Consider the following 21,056-nt stretch of genomic DNA (forward strand, 5'->3'; position numbering starts at 1 on the left):
TCACTCAGACTCATGTCCATCGAGTCGGTGATACCATCCAGCCATCTCATTTTCTTTCGTCCCCGTCTCCTCCTACCCCCAATCCCTCCCAGCATCAGACTCTCTTCCAGTGAGTCAACTCGTCGCATGAGGTGGCCAAAGTATTGGAGTTTCAGCTTTAGCATCAGTCCTTCCAATGAACACCCAGGATTGATCTCCTCTAGAATGGACTGGTTCGATCTCCTTGCAGTCCAAGGGACTGTCGTAGTTGGAGCATTCTTTGGCACTGCCTTTCTCTGGGATTGGAATGAAAACTGACAGTCACTGTAACTCATCAAATTTAAAGGGTCACTGAGGAATTTTAAAATTATATAAAAATTCTTTTCTAAAGCTTATACTGAAGATGCAATTTAGACTTTAAGAAGAATTTCTTATCAGTAAAAGATTTGTATTAATAAAGAATTGTCTTATCAATGAAGCTGTCATTTAAAATGAGTATTTCTTCCTAACTGTTTAAAAATAGCCTAGCTGATGTGTCAACTGTCATGGTCCTGGGGAGATGTGTGAAAGCAGTTCTGAATAAACTGTTAAAATATTTCTTCCTAAGAGTAGTATCTACCGCCATAACTCTACAACATTATGTGTTAAAGTAATTGGGTTTTGTACTTATTTTCTCCATCAGTGTAGATGCTTCCAGGCAATACTGAAGGCTACTGCCTCTCCCCGAGTATTTGACAGTAATCTGCCTGTTCTTCCTGACTCAGTAGCAGCAGCAGAGGGTTTGAGAGGAAAGCTGACATTATGAGAGCAAGCAACACCATCACAACGTTTCCCCTTGGTTTCCTGCCCTTATATACTACTTTTACCTTAAGCACTTACCATTGGGAATTTCCAGACTAGCTATTTTAGAAGGTGGTGATGAGCCAGCAGAATTTTTTGCCACCACACTGATGATGTAGTCATTTTTATCAAGCTGTAATTCTGCCTTGTGTTGAGGATCAGGAATCTCAGAAAGGGATTGTGTTTCCTCATCGGACGAATATGATACATTATAAGAAAGTATTTTTCCATTAGCTTCATTAATGGGTAAAGGCTATTAAAAAAAGAAAAATAAATTCTGTTATAAAAATTGGCAAAGGTGATGCGACAAGGCAAGGCCACTGAGTCTAAACTTGATATTTCACTAATCCTAACAAAGTAATGTTAGGAAACATGAGTCATTAACAGTGCACAACACAGACTTTAAATCTACTGAGATCTGGATAAACCAGAGAAACGGTGCTGAACAAAAACTACCCCTGCTGTAAGCAGTAGAGTACACAAAAATATAAAAATTAAGTAACAATATTTAGCTTCATATTGTTCAGAAGGAAACCAAAAGAAGAGATGAGAAGCAGTGCTCTACTTAAAAATAAATATTAAAAACTATGGGATCATGTTTTTTAAATAGTTATTGTTTTTTCATTTTAAAGTAGTACTTGCTCATTACAGAAAATGTGGAAAATATTAAAAAGTTGGAAGAAAAATCTCCCATATTCCCATTTCTTAAATATTCTTACATTCTGGTATTTCCTTCAAGCTGTTTTTCTAGATGGAGACTTTTATTAAAATTGCTTCAATCATACTATACAACTGTCTTTTTTTCACTTTTCTACAATACATACTTTTTTTGGATAATACAGCTATGTATATTTCTAACGGCTTTATATTTCATATAGCATTTGTTATTAGTTTACCTGAATATTTCTTAAATAAGTAGAATTTAAGTTGCTGCCATTTTTTTCACAATAAAATGAACCTTTTGGTTTTTCCACAGTTTTTCCCCTAGTTAGGATTAATTCCTTAATGTGGGGTCCCAAATCTGGATTTACAGGAAACAAACATTCAAACGTCTTTATTTATATATCTAAACTGCTTTTCAAAACAATCTCTCCAATTTAAACAGCAGTGCATAGGACCCTCTGATCCAGCCACTAATACTGTGCTGAAGACACAGAGGTCCCCGATAGCTCTCTGATGGCCTGGTCCAGTGAACACGCTACCATCCCAAGAATTGTGGGTTTCATTTGATACTGTCCATTCCTTCACATATTACCCCCATTCCCCTGGTTTCTGCACACTATTTTCTTCTGGTCTTCCTGCCCTTCTAACCTTCCCAATCTCCTCGCTGGATCCTCCTCCTCTGCTGGTTCTTCAGATCCCGCCACCACCCACCGCTCCACAGTTGGCCTCTTTCCACACTGTGTGCTCTGAGTGATCAAGTTACATGCTACTCAAAGCTATGTCTTTAGCTCAGACCTCTCCGGAGCTCCAGAGCCTTACATCAAACTACTGCCTACTGAACTATACTTGATCATTCTAGTGGCACATGTTTTAAATAATCAACATGTCCAAAACAACTTAATTTTCCACCCAAATATGGCAGAACCATAAACTAGTCACTGAAGTTAGAATCTGAATTGCTTCAATATTTTTAATCCTTGGGTCAAACATTCATCTAGTCTGAAAATATCCTAAACTGTCTACATTGAAGTCATTTGTACGATCATTCCTATATTTCTGTACAATCTGACAGACAACTGAGAGCAGCTACGGGATTTTTCCAATTAAAAATAAGAGGGGATGCATAGTCATATACAGACGACCTCCAAGTGATGGAATGTGTACACAACATGCTCACAGACTTCAAAGATTCACTTTAATCAAAGCCATACTGATGTCAAGTGTTTGTAAAAGTTTACTTTAAATAACAAAATGCACTATTTAAAAGAATCTGGTTATAACTGTTCCTATGAAATTTGATGTAGAAAACTGTTTGTGGTTTTGTGTGTGTGTGTGTGTAATTAATTTATTTTTTATTGGAGGCAAATTATTTTACAATATTATATTGGTTGGTTTTGCCATACATTGATATGAATTTGCCCCGGGTTTACATAAGTTCCCCCTCCTGAACCCCCCTCCCACCTCCCTCCTCCCTTTATCCTCCCTCTGGGTCATCCCCGCATGCCAGCCCTGAGCATCCTATAACATGCATTGACCCTGAACTAGTGATTCATTTCACATATGACAACATACGTGTTTCAATGCCATTCTCCCAAATCATCCCACCCTCACCCTCTCCCATAGAGTCCCCAAAGACTGTTCTATACATCTGTGTCTCTTTTGCTGTCTCGTATACAGGGTTATCATTTGTATCTTTCTAAATTCCATATATATGTGTTAGTATACTGTATTGGTGTTTTTCTTTCTGGCTTACTTCACTCTGTATAATAGGCTCCAGTTTCATCCACCTCATTAGAACTGATTCAAATGCATTCTTTTTAATGGCTGAGTAATACTCCATTGTGTATATGTACCAAAGCTTTCTTATCCATTCGTCTGCAGATGGACATCTAGGTTGCTTCCATGTCCTGGCTATTATAAACAGTGCTGCAATGAACACTGGAGTACACGTGTCTCTTTCAATTCTGGTTACCTCGGTGTGTATGCCCAGGAGAGCGATTGCTGGATCATATGGCAGTTCTATTTCCAATTTTTTGAGGAATCTCCACACTGTTCTCCATAGTGGCTGTACTAGTTTGCATTCCCACCAACAGTGTAAGAGGGTTCCTTTCTCTCCACACCCTCTCCAGCATTTATTGCATGTAGACTTTTGGATAGCAGCCATTCTGACTGGTGTGAAATGGTATCTCATTGTGGTTTTGATTTGCATCTCTCTGATTATGAGGGATGTTGAGCATTTTTTCATGTGTTTGTTAGCCATCTTTATGTCTTCTTTGGAAAAATGTCTGTTTAGTTCTTTGGCCCATTTTTTGATTGGGTCATTTATTTTTCTGGAATTGAGCTGCAGGAGCTGCTTGTATAATTTGGAGATTAATCCTTTATCAGTTGCTTCATTTGCTATTATTTTCTCCCATTCTGAAGGCTGTCTTTTCACCTTACTTATAGTTTCCTTTGCTGTGCAGAAGCTTTTGATTTTAATTAGGTCCCATTTGTTTATTTTTGCTTTTATTTCCAATATTCTGGGAGGTGGGTCATGGAGGATCCTGCTGTGATTTATGTCGGAGAGTGTTTTGCCTACGTTCTCCTCTAGGAGTTTTATAGTTTCTGGTCTTACATTTAGCTCTCTAATCCATTTTGAGTTTATTTTGGTGTATGGTGTTAGGAAGTGTTCTAGTTTCATTCTTTTACAAGTGGCTGACCAGTTTTCCCAGCACCACTTGTTAAAGAGACTGTCTTTTCTCCATTTTATATTCTTGCCTCCTTTGTCAAAGATGAGGTGTCCATAAATGCGTGGATTTATCTCTGGGCTTTCTATTTTGTTCCATTGATCTATATTTCTGTCTTTATGCCAGTACCATACTGTCTTGATGACTGTGGCTTTGTAGTAGAGCCTGAAGTCCGGCAGGTTAATTCCCCCAGTTCCATTTTTCTTCCTCAAGATTGCTTTGGCTATTCGAGGTTTTTTGTATTTCCATACAAATTGTGAGATTATTTGTTCTAGTTCTGTGAAAAATATCTTTGGTAGCTTGATAGGGATTGCATTGAATGTATAAATTATTTTGGGTAGTATACTCATTTTTACAATATTTATTCTTCCAATCCATGAACATGGTATATTTATCCATCTATTAGTGTCCTTTTTGATTGCTTTCAGTAGTGTTTTGTAGTTTTCTATGTACAAGTCTTTTGTTTCCTTAGGTAGATATATTCCTAAGTATTTAATTCTTTTCGTTGCAACAGTGAATGGAATAGTTTCCTTAATTTCTCTTTCTATTTTCTCATTATTAGTGTATAGGAATGCAAGGGATTTCTGTGTGTTGATTTTATATCCTGCAACGTTACTGTAATCATTGATTAGCTCTAGTAGTTTTCTGGTAGAGTCTCTATGGTTTTCTGTGTAGAGGATCATGTCATCAGCGAACAGTGGAAGTTTTACTTCTTCTTTTCCAATTTGTATTCCTTTTATGTCTTTTTCTGCTCTGATTGCTGTAGCCAAAACTTCCAGAACTATGTTGAATAGTAGTGGTGAGAGTGGGCACCCTTGTCTTGTTCCTGACTTTAGGGGAAATGCTTTCAGTTTTTCACCATTGAGGATAATGTTTGCTGTGGGTTTGTCATATATAGCTTTTATTATGTTGAGGTATGTCCCTTCTATTCCCACTTTCTGGAGGGTTTTTATCATAAATGGATGTTGAATTTTGTCGAAGGCTTTCTCTGCATCTATTGAGATAATCATATGATTTTTATTTTTCAGTTTGTTTAATGTGGTGTATTACGTTGACTGATTTGCGGATATTGAAGAATCCTTGCATTCCTGGGATAAAGCCCACTTGGTCATGATGTATGATCTTCTTAATATGCTGTTGGATTCTGATTGCTAGAATTTTGTTAAGGATTTTTGCATCTATGTTCATCAGTGATATTGGCCTGTAGTTTTCTTTTTTTGTGGGGTCTTTACCAGGTTTTGGAATTAGGGTGATGGTGGCCTCATAGAATGAGTTTGGAAGTTTCCCTTCCTCAGCAATTTTCTGGAAGAGTTTGAGTAGAATAGGTGTTAGCTCTTCTCTAAATTTTTGGTAGAATTCAGCTGTGAAGCCGTCTGGACCTGGGCTTTTGTTTGCTGGGAGATTTTTGATTACAGTTTCAATTTCTGTGCTTGTGATGGGTCTGTTCAGATTGTCTATTTCTTCCTGGTTCAGTTTTGGAAAGTTGTATTTTTCTAGGAATTTGTCCATTTCTTCCAGGTTATTCATTTTATTGCCATATAATTCCTGATAGTATTCTCTAATAATCCTTTGTATTTCTGTGTTGTCAGTTGTGATCTCTCCATTTTCATTTCTAATTTTATTGATTTGGTTCTTCTCCCTTTGTTTCTTGATAAGTCTGGCTAGTGGTTTGTCAATTTTATTCACCTTCTCAAAGAACCAGCTTTTGGCTTTGTTGATTTTTGCTATAGTCTCTTTTGTTTCTTTTGCATTTATCTCTGCCCTAATTTTTACAATTTCTTTCCTTCTAGTGACCCTGGGGTTCTTCATTTCTTCCTTTTCTAGTTGTTTTAGATGTAGAGTTAGGTTATTTAGTTGACTTTTTTCTTGTTTCTTGAGGTGTGCCTGTATTGCTATGAACTTCCCCCTTAGCACTGCTTTTACAGTGTCCCAGAGGTTTTGGGTTGTTGTGTTTTCATTTTCATTCATTTCTATGCATATTTTGATTTCTCTTTTGATTTCTTCTATGATTTGTTCGTTGTTCAGCAGCGTGTTGTTCAGCCTCCATATGTTGGCATGTTTAATCTGTTTGTGGTTTTGATTTTCATAAATCAGCAATGAAAACATATTCTCCAGTAAGGTTTATGCTCTAGTAAAACATTATGCAATTCATATTTTAGCTAAAATTTTAGAAAACTTTGTAAAACTTTATAATTGCTATACTGTAACACATTTAGGGAACAACAAATTACGCTGACTGATGGATATAAAAAGTTGGTTTCCTATTCACTGAAGAGAAAATACAACATAAACACTTAGGATTCTAACTTGTGGTTTCTGGCTGCATTTCTGACTAAAGTGAGATAGATGAAATTCATGAAATCCTCGGTCCTTTATAAGTCTCATAAAATCAAACTGAAGGATGCCTAGACCTGAGACACAGATCCTCACTACAAGGACTGTGGTATGTCTGCAGTGATGAGGAATCTGGGAATTTTAGAAGTCAGGCTACATTCTCATCAATAATGTCAACTAAGCCAGTCTGGGAAATCCTGGCTCCCTAATAACCCAAGAACCATATGGAATTTAAGTAGTTTAGCATACTAAAGTTACTTAAATATTCAAGGAAAAATAAGACATTTACCTTCCAATATATTATTAGATTTTTTCCATCAGAACTCCACTCCCTCCAAGTATCTGGTCCCTTCGAAGGAACTAGAAAAGAGAGTTAAAATTTAATAAGATCAGTAATTGGCATGGCAGGGTTTAAAATTGAAATTCTCAAGAAAAATGTGAAGCAGTTAGTGCTTCTAAGTCATTTTCCACTTAGAAAATGGAGCAATGGAAAAGCTGAGCTCCGAACACCTACAAAGCACAAGGTCCCTTCAGTTCAGTCACTCAGTTGTGTCCGACTCTCCACAACCCCATGAATCACAGCACGCCAGGCCTCCCTGTCCATCACCAACTCCCGGAGTTCACTCAAACCCATGTCCACAGAGTCGGTGATGCCATCCAGCCATCTCATTCTCTGTCGTCCCCTTCTCCTCCCACCCTCAACCTTTCCCAGCATCTGAGTCTTTTCCAGTGAGTCAACTTGTCGCATGAGGTGGCCAAAGTATTGGAGTTTCAGCTTTAGCATTAGTCCTTCCAATGAACACGCAGGATTGATCTCCTTTGGTCCCTTACAATGGGTTAAAATCACCCTCACATCCCTCAGATGGATTGGGGCTGCCTCTCCATCTCACATCCTCCAACCTCCCCTTACTCAAGCCGGCTCTGGCTATAGGCCAGCTTCCTGATTGTTCTAAAACACGCAGAGGACACCCACTCCAGTCTGTCTGTACTTTCTGTGTTCTCTCTTCCTCTGCCTGGAACTTTCCTCCCCTGAATCAACTATGTAGCTTCCTTCCCTGCCTCCTTTATATCTCAGATCAAGTGTTACCTCATCAGTGAAGTCTTCCCCAGCTATCTTATTTAAAATTTCACCCCCTCTCCCCAACCACTTGGCCTTCATTCCCTAGCCCTCTCTCTAGTTTTTATTCTTTTCCATGGCACTCACTGCCACCCAAAATACACTATATATGTAGTTTAAAAACTCATTTCTAATACTCTATCCTCTACACTCCATGGGCAGAGTGTGCTGTTTTATTCACTGCTCTATTCCTAGTGACTAGATGATTCCTGACACATGGTGGATACTTATAAGTATTTCTTAAGTGAATTAATGCCTTTATTCAATGAGATGTAAATAAAGTGTTTCCTCTTGGCAACAACAGCTCATCAACTAAAGGCAAAAGCTCCTGTGGTAACTAGTTTCCAAAAGGACCAATGGTGCTGGTCACGCCCCCTGACATTCAGTGTGGTGGTCCCTCCTCCACTGTATCAGGCTTGGCTTGTGTGGCCAGTAGGGTACAGGAGACGTGATGCATGTTCCTTCTGAGACTAGGACATAAAGACATTGTGGAAGCTGCTTTGCTTTCTCTTTGATCACTGAATCTGGGTGCTGCTGGCTGCCATTTGAGGACGCTCCAGCAGCCCTATGGAGAGGCCTGCATAGTGAGGAATGGAGACCTCGTGCCAACAGCCATGTGAGTTAACCATCCTGAAAGCCAATCCTCTAGACTCAGTCAAGCCTGCAGCCCCCACTCACATCCTGATTGTAGCCTCCTAAGGAACTCTAAGCCAGAGCCACTCAGCTAAGCTGCTCCTAAATTTCCAATCCAAAGACACCGTGAGATAACAAATGCTTGCAGTTTTAAGCCACTGAGCTCTGGAGTAATTTGTCACAGCAACAAATAACTAGTATATTCTCTGTCGGGACTCAAGCATGATCCAAATAATTCTTGGATGCATTGTAAAGATCCTCTCATTTCTCTCATCTTCGTGTGAAGAGACAAAATCTGGGTTAATATCTATCAGTTTCTGCCTTACTGTTTCTCTGCTTATTGCTTCCCCCGTGGTTCAGACAATAAAGAATCTGCCTGCCATGCCAGGGACCTGGGTTCAACCCCTGGGTCAGGAAGATCCCCTGGAGAAGGGAATGACAACCCACTCCAGTATTCTTGCCTGGGAAACATATGGACAGAGGAGCCTGGCCAGCTACTGTCCATGGGGTCGCAAAGACTTGGACACGACTGAGTGACTAACACACATTACATTTTTTGGAAGAAGTTTGATAATCCCTATATTATATAGTGCAAATAAATCTTTTGTTATCTTTTATTGAATAATTTCTGAAAATTACACCTATTTCTAAATTTTTGCTGTTTGTTTGAAAATTGATATCTGGATCAATCAAGAATAGAATCTCATTCTGTCTTTAGAAATTATCATACTCAGAAAACCAGTTACCTGATTTTATAGATATTTTGATCTGGGTGTACCACAAAAACTAAAGTTCAAGAACTTGTAGTCTCGACCATCTTTAGGCCTAAGTCACAATATTCTACCAAATTAGCTTTATTAATAATTGCTTTCAATAAAGAAACACTCTAAATAGACTATTATAATTAAAATACCAGGAATAGGAAGAAAAAGTGTGAGAAAAATCACCCCATAATCTTACTAAGTTTCAAGTTTGGTTTCCTATGTATCATCCTAATATAGTTATAATCATATTGTGGATAAGGTAGCTTAGACGTTTCACGTAACATAAGCCAAGCATTTTTCCACATTATCACGAAACTAAAACCCATCATTTAAAATCTTTGTATGGTATTTTACTAGTAGGTATTAAATAATTACACAATTTATCTAAACATTCTCCTACTTTTAGTCATTCTGGTGACATTTTCGTTTAAAAAAAAAAAGGTATAAAATTTCAGGATCCATAGTAATAATTAGCCATAAATTATTCAGTTAACTTACCGGCTTCTGTGGTTAAATACTGTTTTTCATTGCTCCATTTGCTCCATTTCCAGAAAGGGTCAGTGGAACAACGAATCCGAAAAGTATACATGGTATATGGATTTAACTTGTCCACAGTAGTAAGATAATTTGAACTTTCTACCCCCCTTATTGTGACATTCCGCTATTATAAAACAAACATATATATTATATATGTAATATCATGTGTATATGAATAAATATATATATACATATATTTTTTAGAAGAAAGCCTCCCAAACTTGCAACATAAATTGACTGAATGTCCTAAGACTTTACCTCTATAAAACCAGACAGTTCATCCACTATATTTTAATTCTTACATAAAATTCAAAATCAGTGAAATTATGTTCTGCAATAGCAAAAAAATTAAGGTATAGTTTTAATCCAAATGTTGAATCTAAGTAATAATGGTCAATTAAATCATGCAGAGATGATGATATTCTGTCAATGGTTAATGGTGATGCAATATACCTTAATATAATTTAGTAATCTAAGATGACCTTGAGTATTAAATAGATTATTCCGATATTCGGAAGCTTACTGGAGGCAGGCAACATTTATGCATTATTTTTTACATGGCACTTAGAACCTCTAGTGCAGTGCTAAACATGTAGAATATCCAACAAATATTTAAACCAAATAAAATGAAGATGAAGCAATCTGAAACAAATTTGAGGATTTGCATGCCTCCAGAAAGTCTCTGAGTTCCCAATTACTTATTGCAAAGTAACTTTTTGTGTTACATTTTGCAGTTTGACTGATTTTCTAGAAATTATCAGTACATTTCCAAATAACTATTTAAGTAGAATGTCATTTATTTTAGATCTACCCCAAATTACAAGATGGTGCAGCATAAAAGTCAACTTAAGTATTTAAAATGTATTAAAAAGTCATGTTTTGACTTATAAGGACCAATTATAACTTGCTCCTATTGCTGCACTTAGCAGTTTTAAAAACCACATCTTCTCTCTGCTGCTGATTAGTCCATTAACTAACACAAAGGCTACAGCAAAAACTACTTATTCATTCACAAATTCATTGAGCGCCAGTAGATCTGGACACGTTCTGAGTAGCAGAAGTCATACTCATATTCTATAATACCTAGTACTACAATCGTTTTTAAGTGCTAAATGCAACACTGTTATGATGTGTGTATACACACACACACACACACACACATAAAATGGCTCTTAGGAAACCTCTATAATAAGTAATCTGAGATTAAATGTGAATTTACTTAATTCTTTCTGAAAACTATGTATCTTATCCAAAATAATGTCAAAGGAAGTTTAGAGGAGAATCTTACTCACCAATTCGTGCTCTGAGTTAGTTTTACTAATTTCAATTTGACATAACAGTTTAATTTTTGTAAAGTTGCCCGGTAAATGCCAGGAAAGTGTCACAGCTGTTGAATTAATGTCCTTTGCTTTGACTGAAGTAGGAATACGGGGATGAACTGTAAATATAATTTTCAAAAATTACTTTAAAAGTTCTTTTCTAATATGACAAATGAGAGCCAAAGAAAACAAAAAACAGGAGATGTGTTATTTAGTGCTGATCAACAATGTTCCATCCAGTGTTTGTGGAAGACAAACCTCACATTTATGGCCTGACACCAGGCCAGCATTGCTTAAGAACCATTCGTGCTCAAGGTTGCTCAGTTAGCACCAGAAATGCTAAAAGGTAGTCTCTACCTTTAAGAAACACCTCCTTTACTTGAGGAATGACAAACAGAAAGAAAGAAAAACAACAAGAGTATATACATTAAGTCCTAATGTGTGGTATAGATATTAACAGGTACTGGAATTTGGCTGTAAGTGTAGATGTGGGCTTCCATGGTAGTTCAGCTGGTAAAGAAGCGGCCTGCAATGTGGGAGACCTTGGTTCGATCCCTGGGTCGGGAAGATCCCCTGGAGAAGGTAATGGCTACCCACTCCAGTATTCTGGCCTGGAGAATGCCATGGACTGTATAGTCCATGGGGTCACAAAGAGTCGGACACGACTGAGTGACTTTCATTTCATTTCAAGTGTAGATGTACAGTGAAGATGGGACTTAAGATAAGCCTTAGAGGATAAACCAAAGGAAATTGGCAAAACTATTGCAGAAAAGCATTTCAGGCTGGTATCCTGGCAAGAACAAAGGCACAGTGAAGCAAACTACACACTACATTGGTTATACTGCATACACCAATTTGAGTGACAGGAAACAATCATGGGAAAGATGGTTGAAATGGCAGAGGGCAGATAAATACATACAAACCTGCCACTCAAATATAAAATGTAGCCTTTCTGATTTTAGGGGGAAAAATCAAGAAACAACGAAGATGAAAAGAAAGAATAACTGATATAAGTGACTTACATTTACAAGTAAGGCAACAGGACCATCTACTAATCACTTGTAGGCTGTCTTCTAATGCAAATGGTTTAAGCCCTTAGGCCCTGACTGTCTCTAAGAGAAGGTTTCTATGCTGCTGCTCCGTATATTGCAGAGCTGGTTTCAGCTGACATATGTGGAAAGACCACAGGAATGAATGCCAAAAAGACTGACCTCTTTTATTTCTGTTTTGATCTATATATTAATAGGGTTGGTAAAAATTCAGAAATTACCAGTATTAAAATGGAACAAACTATTTACTGATACATAAAACTATGTGGATGGATATCAAAGACATCATCCTTAGTAAAAATGCCAACTTCCTGTGGTGCAGTGGTAAAGAGTATGTCTGCCAATGCAGGAGACATAAAAGACAGTTCAATCTCTGGGTGGGGAAGATCCCCTGGAAGAGGAAGTGGCAACCCACTCCAGTCTTCTTGCTTGGAGAATCCCATGGACAGAGGAGCCTGGCAGGCTAGATAGAGTTCATGGGGTTGCACAGAGTCAGAAACAGCACAAACGAACACACGAATGCCAAAGGTTACATAGTGTATGACTCCATTTACACACATTCCCCATATGACAAAACAACAGACGTTAAGAACTGATTAGCTATTTTCCAGGGACAGAGATTCGTGTGTGTGGTGTTTGTGTGTGTGTGTGATTCATGTTTGGGAGGAGGTGGGCTTGCTAAAGTGACAGCAAGAGGCAGTTCCTTTGGGGTGATTATGTACCTTAACTGTACGGGGGGGTTACATGAATCTATACATGGAGCTGACTGCACAAAGCTACACACATAGCACACACAATTAAATGCATAAAAACTGGTGAAAACGGAGCAAGGTCAGTAGTCAGGTTCAGTATCGAACCAGGAGGGTCAATTGCCTAACTGAAGTACAGTTCCGTAAGATGATACTACCGAGAAAGTTGGAAGGAGGACTCTATTATTTTTGCAACCACCCCTGAGTCTACAATTATTTCAAAATAAAAATTTTTTAAAATTGGGCAAAAATATTTTCAGAAAATCAAAATTATTAGATAAAGCCACTTACAGTTTCTATGAAACTAATAAAGTGAAACTTGAAATTTTAAATGAAATTTTAAAAATGCATACTAAGTAACTAAAAAGGAAATAATCAGTAAAAAAAAAAAAATCCCTAGAAGCACTTTTTCATTAACCTCAAGACATTTTAGCACTTCTAGTTATTTTTAAGACACTGACTTATGCAGCAACTTACCTTTTTCAGTTATGTTAACTAAAAGTGTTGATTCTGTCTGACCCAGAAGATTTTGAGCATTCAATGTAAAATTGTATATTTCTTGATTTGAAAGTATTTGAAAGAATAACTGGTAGCTTTCATTTGAGGACACTTCATCTCTGTTAAATCTAACATATTTTCCTGAAAAACTGAAAAAGAGAATATTAAGGAATATTAAAATAATTTCAAAATGGCAAGAGATATATTACAGAAAAAAATGGGTGAGTAAATTTCAAGAGAGTTTTTCCAAAAAGGCTTTATTTCCAAGTGTAGATACTCAGGGAAGAAAATATATATAATGCAAACAACAGAAGAAAATAATCAGCCATATTCCCACTACCCAGAGAGTCTCTGTTCATATTTGAGGGTTCTTCTTTCTAGGCTTTTAAAAAAAGATGACAAGATGTTGAGTCTGCAATGTGTTTAAATTACAGTGTTTATAATATACCTGATTTTCTACAGCATATTTTGTTTTACATCTTTTGTATAAATGAAATAGAACATCTCCTTATGTCATTTAAACATCCTTCCAGTGTGCTCCCTACTGTCTGACAACCTCTCCCAGAGACCTTCACCTTTCAAATAAAGTGTAACTTGTACTGCGTGGGCCCTCCAAGGACGTCGGTCTTCCTGGATTCCAAGTGCAAATGATTTCTTTTAAATCATATGTCTCACAGTTCAGTTTTTGAGGAATGTCTGGTGGATCTAATCAAAAAATGAAAAAAAAAGCAGTTACTTTGGTTACATATACCTTCCCTAAAAAATGTTGCATTTTATAAATGCTAATTACATTTTGGCCAATTTTTTTAAAAATAAAATAATTTGCTTATTACATTTTGAATGATGCAGCAATTACCATTCTTTGTATAGCATGTTGTGTCAGAGTTCATATTACATTAGGAACGATGGATTAAAATATACCTAAGAGTGACTATTAGCTCATTTGGAAACTTCCTCCTGCAACCTTAAGAGATCAACTATCATGTTTTTCCCTTAATCCTATTTCAGAATCCACCAAATCTCTCAAAGGAACCTGTGTGCAACTATTTCAATCAGAAAAATCTACAGGTTAAAAGTATTATCATCTATCATCTTTATACTGTGACTTGAAAAGAAGTACCAAATCATATTATAAGTCAATATAAGTCATGTTACAAGTTTCAGAGTTCTTAAATAAGTTACAAGGACTATTATTCACAAACTAATTCTTGGTAAAATTCTGCATCTCCCTATATTCAAAGTGACTACTACTCTTTTGTTTTTTAATGAAACTATTCTGTTTTTGTAGAGGCAAGACAAGGAAAAGAAAAACAGTTGTCTTTGTTCTGACAGACCTTAGCGTGATAAATTAAAATTCTACAGTGTAACAGTGATTATAGAAAGTCGTATTTCTATAATTTTACCTAACCAAGCATACACAGAAACTTGGTATTTCCTACTGTCATTTTCTTTTTTTTTTTTTTAATTACACATTTAATTGCACATTGTTTTCTTTTTTTTGTTGTTGTTGACAGAGTAATGTCTCTGCTTTTTATTTATTTTTTTAAGTAATTATTTTTTATTGGAGGCAAATTATTTTACAATATTATATTGGTTGGTTTTGCCATATATTGACATGAATTCGCCCCGGGTTTACATAAGTTCCCCCTCCTGAAGCCCCCTCCCACCTCCCTCCTCCCTTTATCCTCCCTCTGGGTCATCCCCACACGCCAGCCCCGAGCATCCTATAACATGCATCGACCCTGAACTAGTGATTCATTTCACATATGACAACATACGTGTTTCAATGCCATTCTCCCAAATCATCCCACCCTCACCCTCTCCCACAGAGTCCCAAAGACTGTTCTATACATCTGTGTCTCAATTGCTGTCTCGTATACAGGGTTATCATTTGCATCTTTCTAAATTCCATATATATGCGTTAGTATACTGTATTGGTGTTTTTCTTTCTGGCTTACTTCACTCTGTATAATAGGCTCCAGTTTCATTCACCTCATTAGAACTGATTCAAATGTATTCTTTTTAATGGCTGAATAATACTCCATTGTGTATATGAACCAAAGCTTTCTTATCCATTCGCCTGCAGATGGACATCTAGGTTGCTTCCATGTCCTGGCTATTATAAACAGTGCTGCAATGAACATTGGAGTTTAAAAAAAATTATTTATTTTTAGCTGCATTGGGTCTTTGTTGCTGCGTGGGCTTTCTCTACTTGCGGCTATCTTCATTTGCAGTGCACAGGCTTCTCATGGCAATGGCCTCTCCCATTGAGGAGCACAGGCTCTAGGCACATGGGCTTCAGGAGTCACAGCACATAGGCTCAGTAGCTGTGGCGCATGGGGCCTAGTTGCTCCTTGGCATGTGGAATCTTCCCAGACCAGGGATCTAACCCGTGTTCCCTGAACTGGCAGACTGATTCTTATCCTCTTAGCTTATCCACCAGAGAAGTCCCTACTGTCATATTTATCTAATCTATCTTCCGAGGAGGTTAAGTTTTTGTTAAATAATTATCTACTCGGTGAAAAACTCTAAAAGATAAATTTATTTTTAAAAACCTGTATTTTTAAAATAGTCCTTAGTTTATCAAACAAGATTTAGAAAATTTCACATACTTTCCCCAGGGATAAGCATTACATCCTTCAAAGTACTTGGGGTAACATTAAGAGAAGTAATGAGTATTTATATGAAAGTTTAACAACTGGTAAATAAAACTAACATTGACTTATTTATTTTGAAAACCATTTTAAACTTAAGGCCAAACTTTTAGTCATTTTATTTAACTCAAATATCCAAAATTTTGGTGATATTTAAAATGCTGATTATTTTAGGATTTGGTAGATTTTTTTAAGTTGAAATACTTAAAATCCAAAATAACAGGAGCAAACTAGACACAAGTGGAAGGAAAAACTGAAGGAGAAAAAAATATGAAAGGGCAGTATTTAAAATGTAATGCTTTTAAAAAAAAACAACTGAGGCTAAGTAAAAAGCCTGGTATAAATCAACTGTCTTTCTATATAGCAGCATATAGAAAATGCAATTAAAAAATCAATTTTTAATAGCACCAGAAAACATCAAACACCTAGAAATAAATTTACAAAAAGATATGAAAGACCTCACCTCACTAAAATAAATGAGACAAAATCTAAATAAATGGAAGGCTATATACCATGTTCATGGATTGGAAGACTCAATATTGTAACAAAAATCTTCCTAAATTGACAGATTTAATGTAGTATCAATCAAAATCCTGGCAGGTTTGAATCTGTATGTGTGTGTAAGGGAAAATTAACAAGCTGATTCTAAAATTCTTTTCAGCCTTTTCAGTAAATAATGGGTTAACAGGATACCCATAAGGGATAGAAAAGTGAATCTTGACCCCTAACTCACACCACAGACCTTGTTACAGGTTTCTAAACACTCTCTCTGAAGTAAAGATTACTGCTGCTCCTGAATTAACAAATGATCAATATTTCAACCTCCAAATGTTAAAAATGAAAGCTAAATTATGAATTAAGTAGATTTTCCTTAGCATTGTAATAAAAATTAGAAAATTGTCAGAAATAATAGTGAATATTATCATCTTTTAAGTTTTAATTTTTACCTCATTCTTTTACATTAATATTTCACTGTTTGGTATCACTTATCAAGTAGTTTCCCTTCACTGGTTCTTAACTTTAGACTTCATGATCATTTATGAGGAATGTTGTAAATCATTTCCTAAAATTCCATTTAGGAAAGAAAATTTAATATTTTAAATTTGTAAAATTTAAATTTGAATGTATCCTCACTCTCACTTGAATTCCAAAATGTTTACTGGGAAGGCAAGAAGTAATTAAGGTTACAGCCATCAATCTGAGAAGAGCACCTAATGCTGGTTATTCCCTTGGAAATCTATCAGCAATTGAATGTAATTCATCATAAGTTTCTATGGAAGTATGAAAAAATGGCTGAAAGCAGCTGATGGAGAGCACCACTGAGAATCATTTAAAAAAAAAAAAGGCATAAGAAAAATCATTCTGTGCCACCAGGGAAGCCCACGTGATCAAAGAAAATCACAAAATCTATTCACTACATTTTATACACTTTACTCATGAGATCCTCGGACCACCCAGAACTTTTAAGTTCAGAATGTGAGGTGGAAGAGAAGCACTGCTAGAGGCAAAACCATCAGTGCTCCTAACAGTACAGTTACCATAAGGGAGGGGAGAGTAAAACTCTACATACAAAATGATCTGTGGATGGGTAACACAAGCCATCTAGGTAGGGCAGTCCACCTACAACTTCTGGAAGCGTCATGGGACAGAGGTATAACCATGTTAAAAGATGCCCCTGCGTTACAGAGTCCACTGTACACAGAACACAGTGAGGGGACCCTTCCTCCCACGTGTCCTCCAGCCACCCTATCATCAGAGAAGTGCAGGTTATGCTTTTGAAAGATTTTGTGCAAAGTCCTTACAATTTCTTTAATTTAGGTACTTTACAAAAAATAAAAGCACACTTTAATCAAGTGGGAAATTAATTTATATGAAAAAATTCCTAAACAATGGAATTAAGAAATATTACATACTAACTGCCTCTGATGCAACATAGCTGTTAACTAAGAATTTAAAAATTAGCAGTTGAATGTCTCAAATCTTATTATAAAATCTACAAATTATATATATATATATATATATACATTCTTATGGGGCTTCCCTTGTAGTTCAGTCAGTAAAGAATCTGCCTACAATGCAGGAGACCCAGGTTCGATTCCTGGGTCAGGAAGATCCACTGGAGAAGGAAATGGCAACCCATTCCAGTATTCTTGCCTGGAGAACCCCATGGACAGAGGAGCCTGGCAGGCTATATAGTCCATGGGGTCACAAGAATCGAACATGACTTAGCGACTAAACCACTACCACATATATTCTTATATGGGGCTTCCCTGGTGGCTCAGATGGTAAAGAATTCTCCTGCAATGTGGGAGACCTGGGTTCAATCCCTGGGTTGGGAAGATCCCCTGGAAACGGGAATGGCTACCCACTCCAGTATTCTTGCCTGTAGAATTCTATGGACAGAGAGGCTTAGCAGGCTATAGCCCATGAGGTTGCAAAGAGCTGGACACAACTGAGCAACTTTCACTTTCACAAATTATACAATTATGTAAAAAACAAGCTTAGAACTCACCTTAACTTGCTTGAAAAAAAGCAAAAATGGGTACCTTCTTATGTTATTCATCAAAGAATAAAAAAAAAAAAACAAGAAAGAAAGAAACTCATCCCCCAGAAATAAACATTAAGGCTTTCCAAGAAGACCCAAAAAACATTAACAGGAACTCTTAAAAAAAAAAAAAAAAAAGTAATATACTTACATCCCGCAAAAACAACTGTTCCAAATATGTTATCTTCTACTGAGAAAACCACATTTGTTCCACTACTTGCAGAAGCAGAAATATTGCGAATCTTGATTGCAACATTTTCCCCATCAAGATGGATAAGGGGACAATGTGTACTGCCAATCTGTGCTGATAACACTTTCTCTTGAGTCACACAACACACTGTTATATCTGAGCCTGCAAGTATCACTTTGTCTTGAGGAAAAACCCTAGTCTGAGAATCAGGAGGCCCTAGAAAGAGCAAAAGGAATTATAAATACTTCAGAAGTCTTTTACATAAATTAGCCCAGTGTACATAAACCACAGTTAGGTACTTTGAAATAATGGTGACTCAAAGAAAAAGTACACCCTCCAGGTTTCAAAGGAGCAAGACATATACAAGAAATAAAAATGTGTGTGATTTTGCTTATTTATGATGGGGTGATAGTGGGGAAGTGGAAGGGATTGCAGATCAATGTATAAGGTTACAGGTTAATATTAATATCTAAGAAGTCCAAAGGTTGATATTAAGCAGGTTTATATCCACCATGTGAAAAATCCATACCAAAAAAAGCTGCATGTTAAATAATCCCACTTCTTTGAAATTACTCTATGTGTTTAGATCAGATGTATTACTTTCCATTAGCCTACATATATGGTTAAGTATTCCACATCCTAAAAAGCACTTTTTGAAAAAAAAAAAGCCCAACTCTCTGTATGTTAATGAAAGCCACCCTTTTGTTTTTATTTTCCTAGCCAATTTAAGAAAAGTATCTCTAGTTTCCTTTCTACCTACTCATTGCTTAATTTCCTGCTTGTACTTTAATACTTACTAAAATGGTTCTCTGGCCCAACTGCTCAATCAAATGGCCACTTCTTAGTAATCTTTCCTTCAACTTCCAGAGCATCTGGTATCTTCCTAAAGTCTTCCTTTTCAAAATTCCCCTCTCTCTTGGGGTGCAGACTACTGACTTTTGCTACTCTTAACCCTCTGGCTGCTATTTGCTTTGCTGGGCTCTTTCCTCCATCATCCCTCCTCATACCAGCTTCTAAGGGATCTGTCCTTGGTCCTCATGCCCCTTTCCTTGAGTTATGTTAGCCTCCAATATTTAAAAAATTTCACATCACGTATATTAATGATCCTCAAACACACAGCTGACCCTTGAACAATACAGGTTTGAACTGCCTGGGCTCACTTATACATGCATTTTTTTCAATAATAAATACAACAGGATTTGTGGTTGGTTGAACCTTTGGGAGTGAAACCACAGATATGGGGGTTTCATGGGTGCGGAGGCCAACTATAAATTATATACGGACTTTCCACTACACAGAGGGTCAGAGCCCCTAACCCCCCAGTTGTTCAGGGATCAACTGGATAACTCCAGTTCCAACTAATCACCTGGATGCTGAACTTGTATTCCCAACTGACAATAAGAAGTTGCTCCCAGATACTTCACAGCTACCTCAAACTTAACACTCAACACATTAAAATGAAACTTATCTTTCCTACCCAGTTTGTTCACATTGTTCTGCCTCATTGGACAGAATCACCAGATGCCCAAACCAATAGCCTTTTTTGGCTCTATTTCTCCCCTACCAAATACAGTCACTAATTCTGTCTTTTTTCAGTGTTTTCATACCTCTCCCCTTTTTTATTTCTAAACCCAGCTGTCCTACTTTATACGTGTCTTTTGCTGAACTACAAGATTCTTAGTAATCTGCTTGCTCCTAGCCCTCCTTCCTCTGGCCATTTCCCCATACTGTCACTACAGTGAATAATCCACAATGATCACCAGCCTTTTTAAGGACTTCATTTTACTGTCAACAGTATTCCAGGCCCTTTCTCACACTGCCAACATTATACCTGCATATGAGTTTTGGTCAATGTACAGATGATTTGGGGTAAACTTGCAGATTCCCATATTCTCTGCAATAACTCTGCAGCTCACAGGGGTCTGCTCTATGGGCAAGAAATTAGGAGCTAATTTTTAAAAATATGGACTTGATAGCATTACATAAAAATCTTAAATGTTCTTTAATGCTGATTCAAACTGATTTTTAAACCTAGACATTTATCCAATCCGTCTAAATGTCCTTTAAGAAAAAAACAATAGATTTCTGAAGCCTCAGAGTTTTTGAATCAAAATGTTCTGGGATGGAAGACTTGGAAGATCCCTAGGTGACCCTTCGTGCATCCAAATGGGGTTCTGAGAACTAAAAGCTTAAACTCAGCCCTACCCTTAAGCAAGACTAATCTAATTCATCTGAAACAAAAATTTTCAAATATGCACTTACAGGAGATGTTCTTCAGTAGGCTCCAGTCACTCCACTCTTTGAGACCAGAGAACTGAGGATCATCAATGTAGCATCTAATCCCCACATAGTGAATGGCACACTCCAGGGGCATGTCTGAAGTCCAGTTCCAATGAAGAACTGTATCTTTGCCATTCAGAGTTGTGCTATAGGTCACCTGCAAAGTAAACAAAAACACA

The 21,056-nt window shown here is 36.9% G+C and overlaps 1 protein-coding gene across 4 annotated transcripts in view; it reads right to left on the bottom strand.

Annotated features, from left to right (window-relative positions):
• The window catches only part of LIFR (LIF receptor subunit alpha), a 132,224-nt gene that overhangs the window by 20,850 nt on the left and 90,318 nt on the right, over window positions 1-21,056 (bottom strand). For all 4 annotated transcript variants that reach the window (XM_055422146.2, XM_055422144.2, XM_055422143.2 and 1 more), the window contains 8 exons: window positions 20,860-21,034; window positions 18,559-18,813; window positions 13,784-13,913; window positions 13,188-13,357; window positions 10,886-11,031; window positions 9,555-9,717; window positions 6,832-6,902; window positions 859-1,072 (listed from right to left, as the gene is read on the bottom strand). In XM_055422146.2, the coding sequence (XP_055278121.2) occupies window positions 859-1,072; window positions 6,832-6,902; window positions 9,555-9,717; window positions 10,886-11,031; window positions 13,188-13,357; window positions 13,784-13,913; window positions 18,559-18,813; window positions 20,860-21,034 (1,324 nt within the window). The remainder of the gene's footprint in view (window positions 1-858; window positions 1,073-6,831; window positions 6,903-9,554; window positions 9,718-10,885; window positions 11,032-13,187; window positions 13,358-13,783; window positions 13,914-18,558; window positions 18,814-20,859; window positions 21,035-21,056) is intronic.

Source organism: Moschus berezovskii, chromosome 18 (assembly GCF_049115385.1).
Source record: "Moschus berezovskii isolate FMDL1 chromosome 18, NW_MosBer_1.0, whole genome shotgun sequence".
Taxonomy (NCBI): Eukaryota; Metazoa; Chordata; class Mammalia; order Artiodactyla; family Moschidae; genus Moschus; species Moschus berezovskii.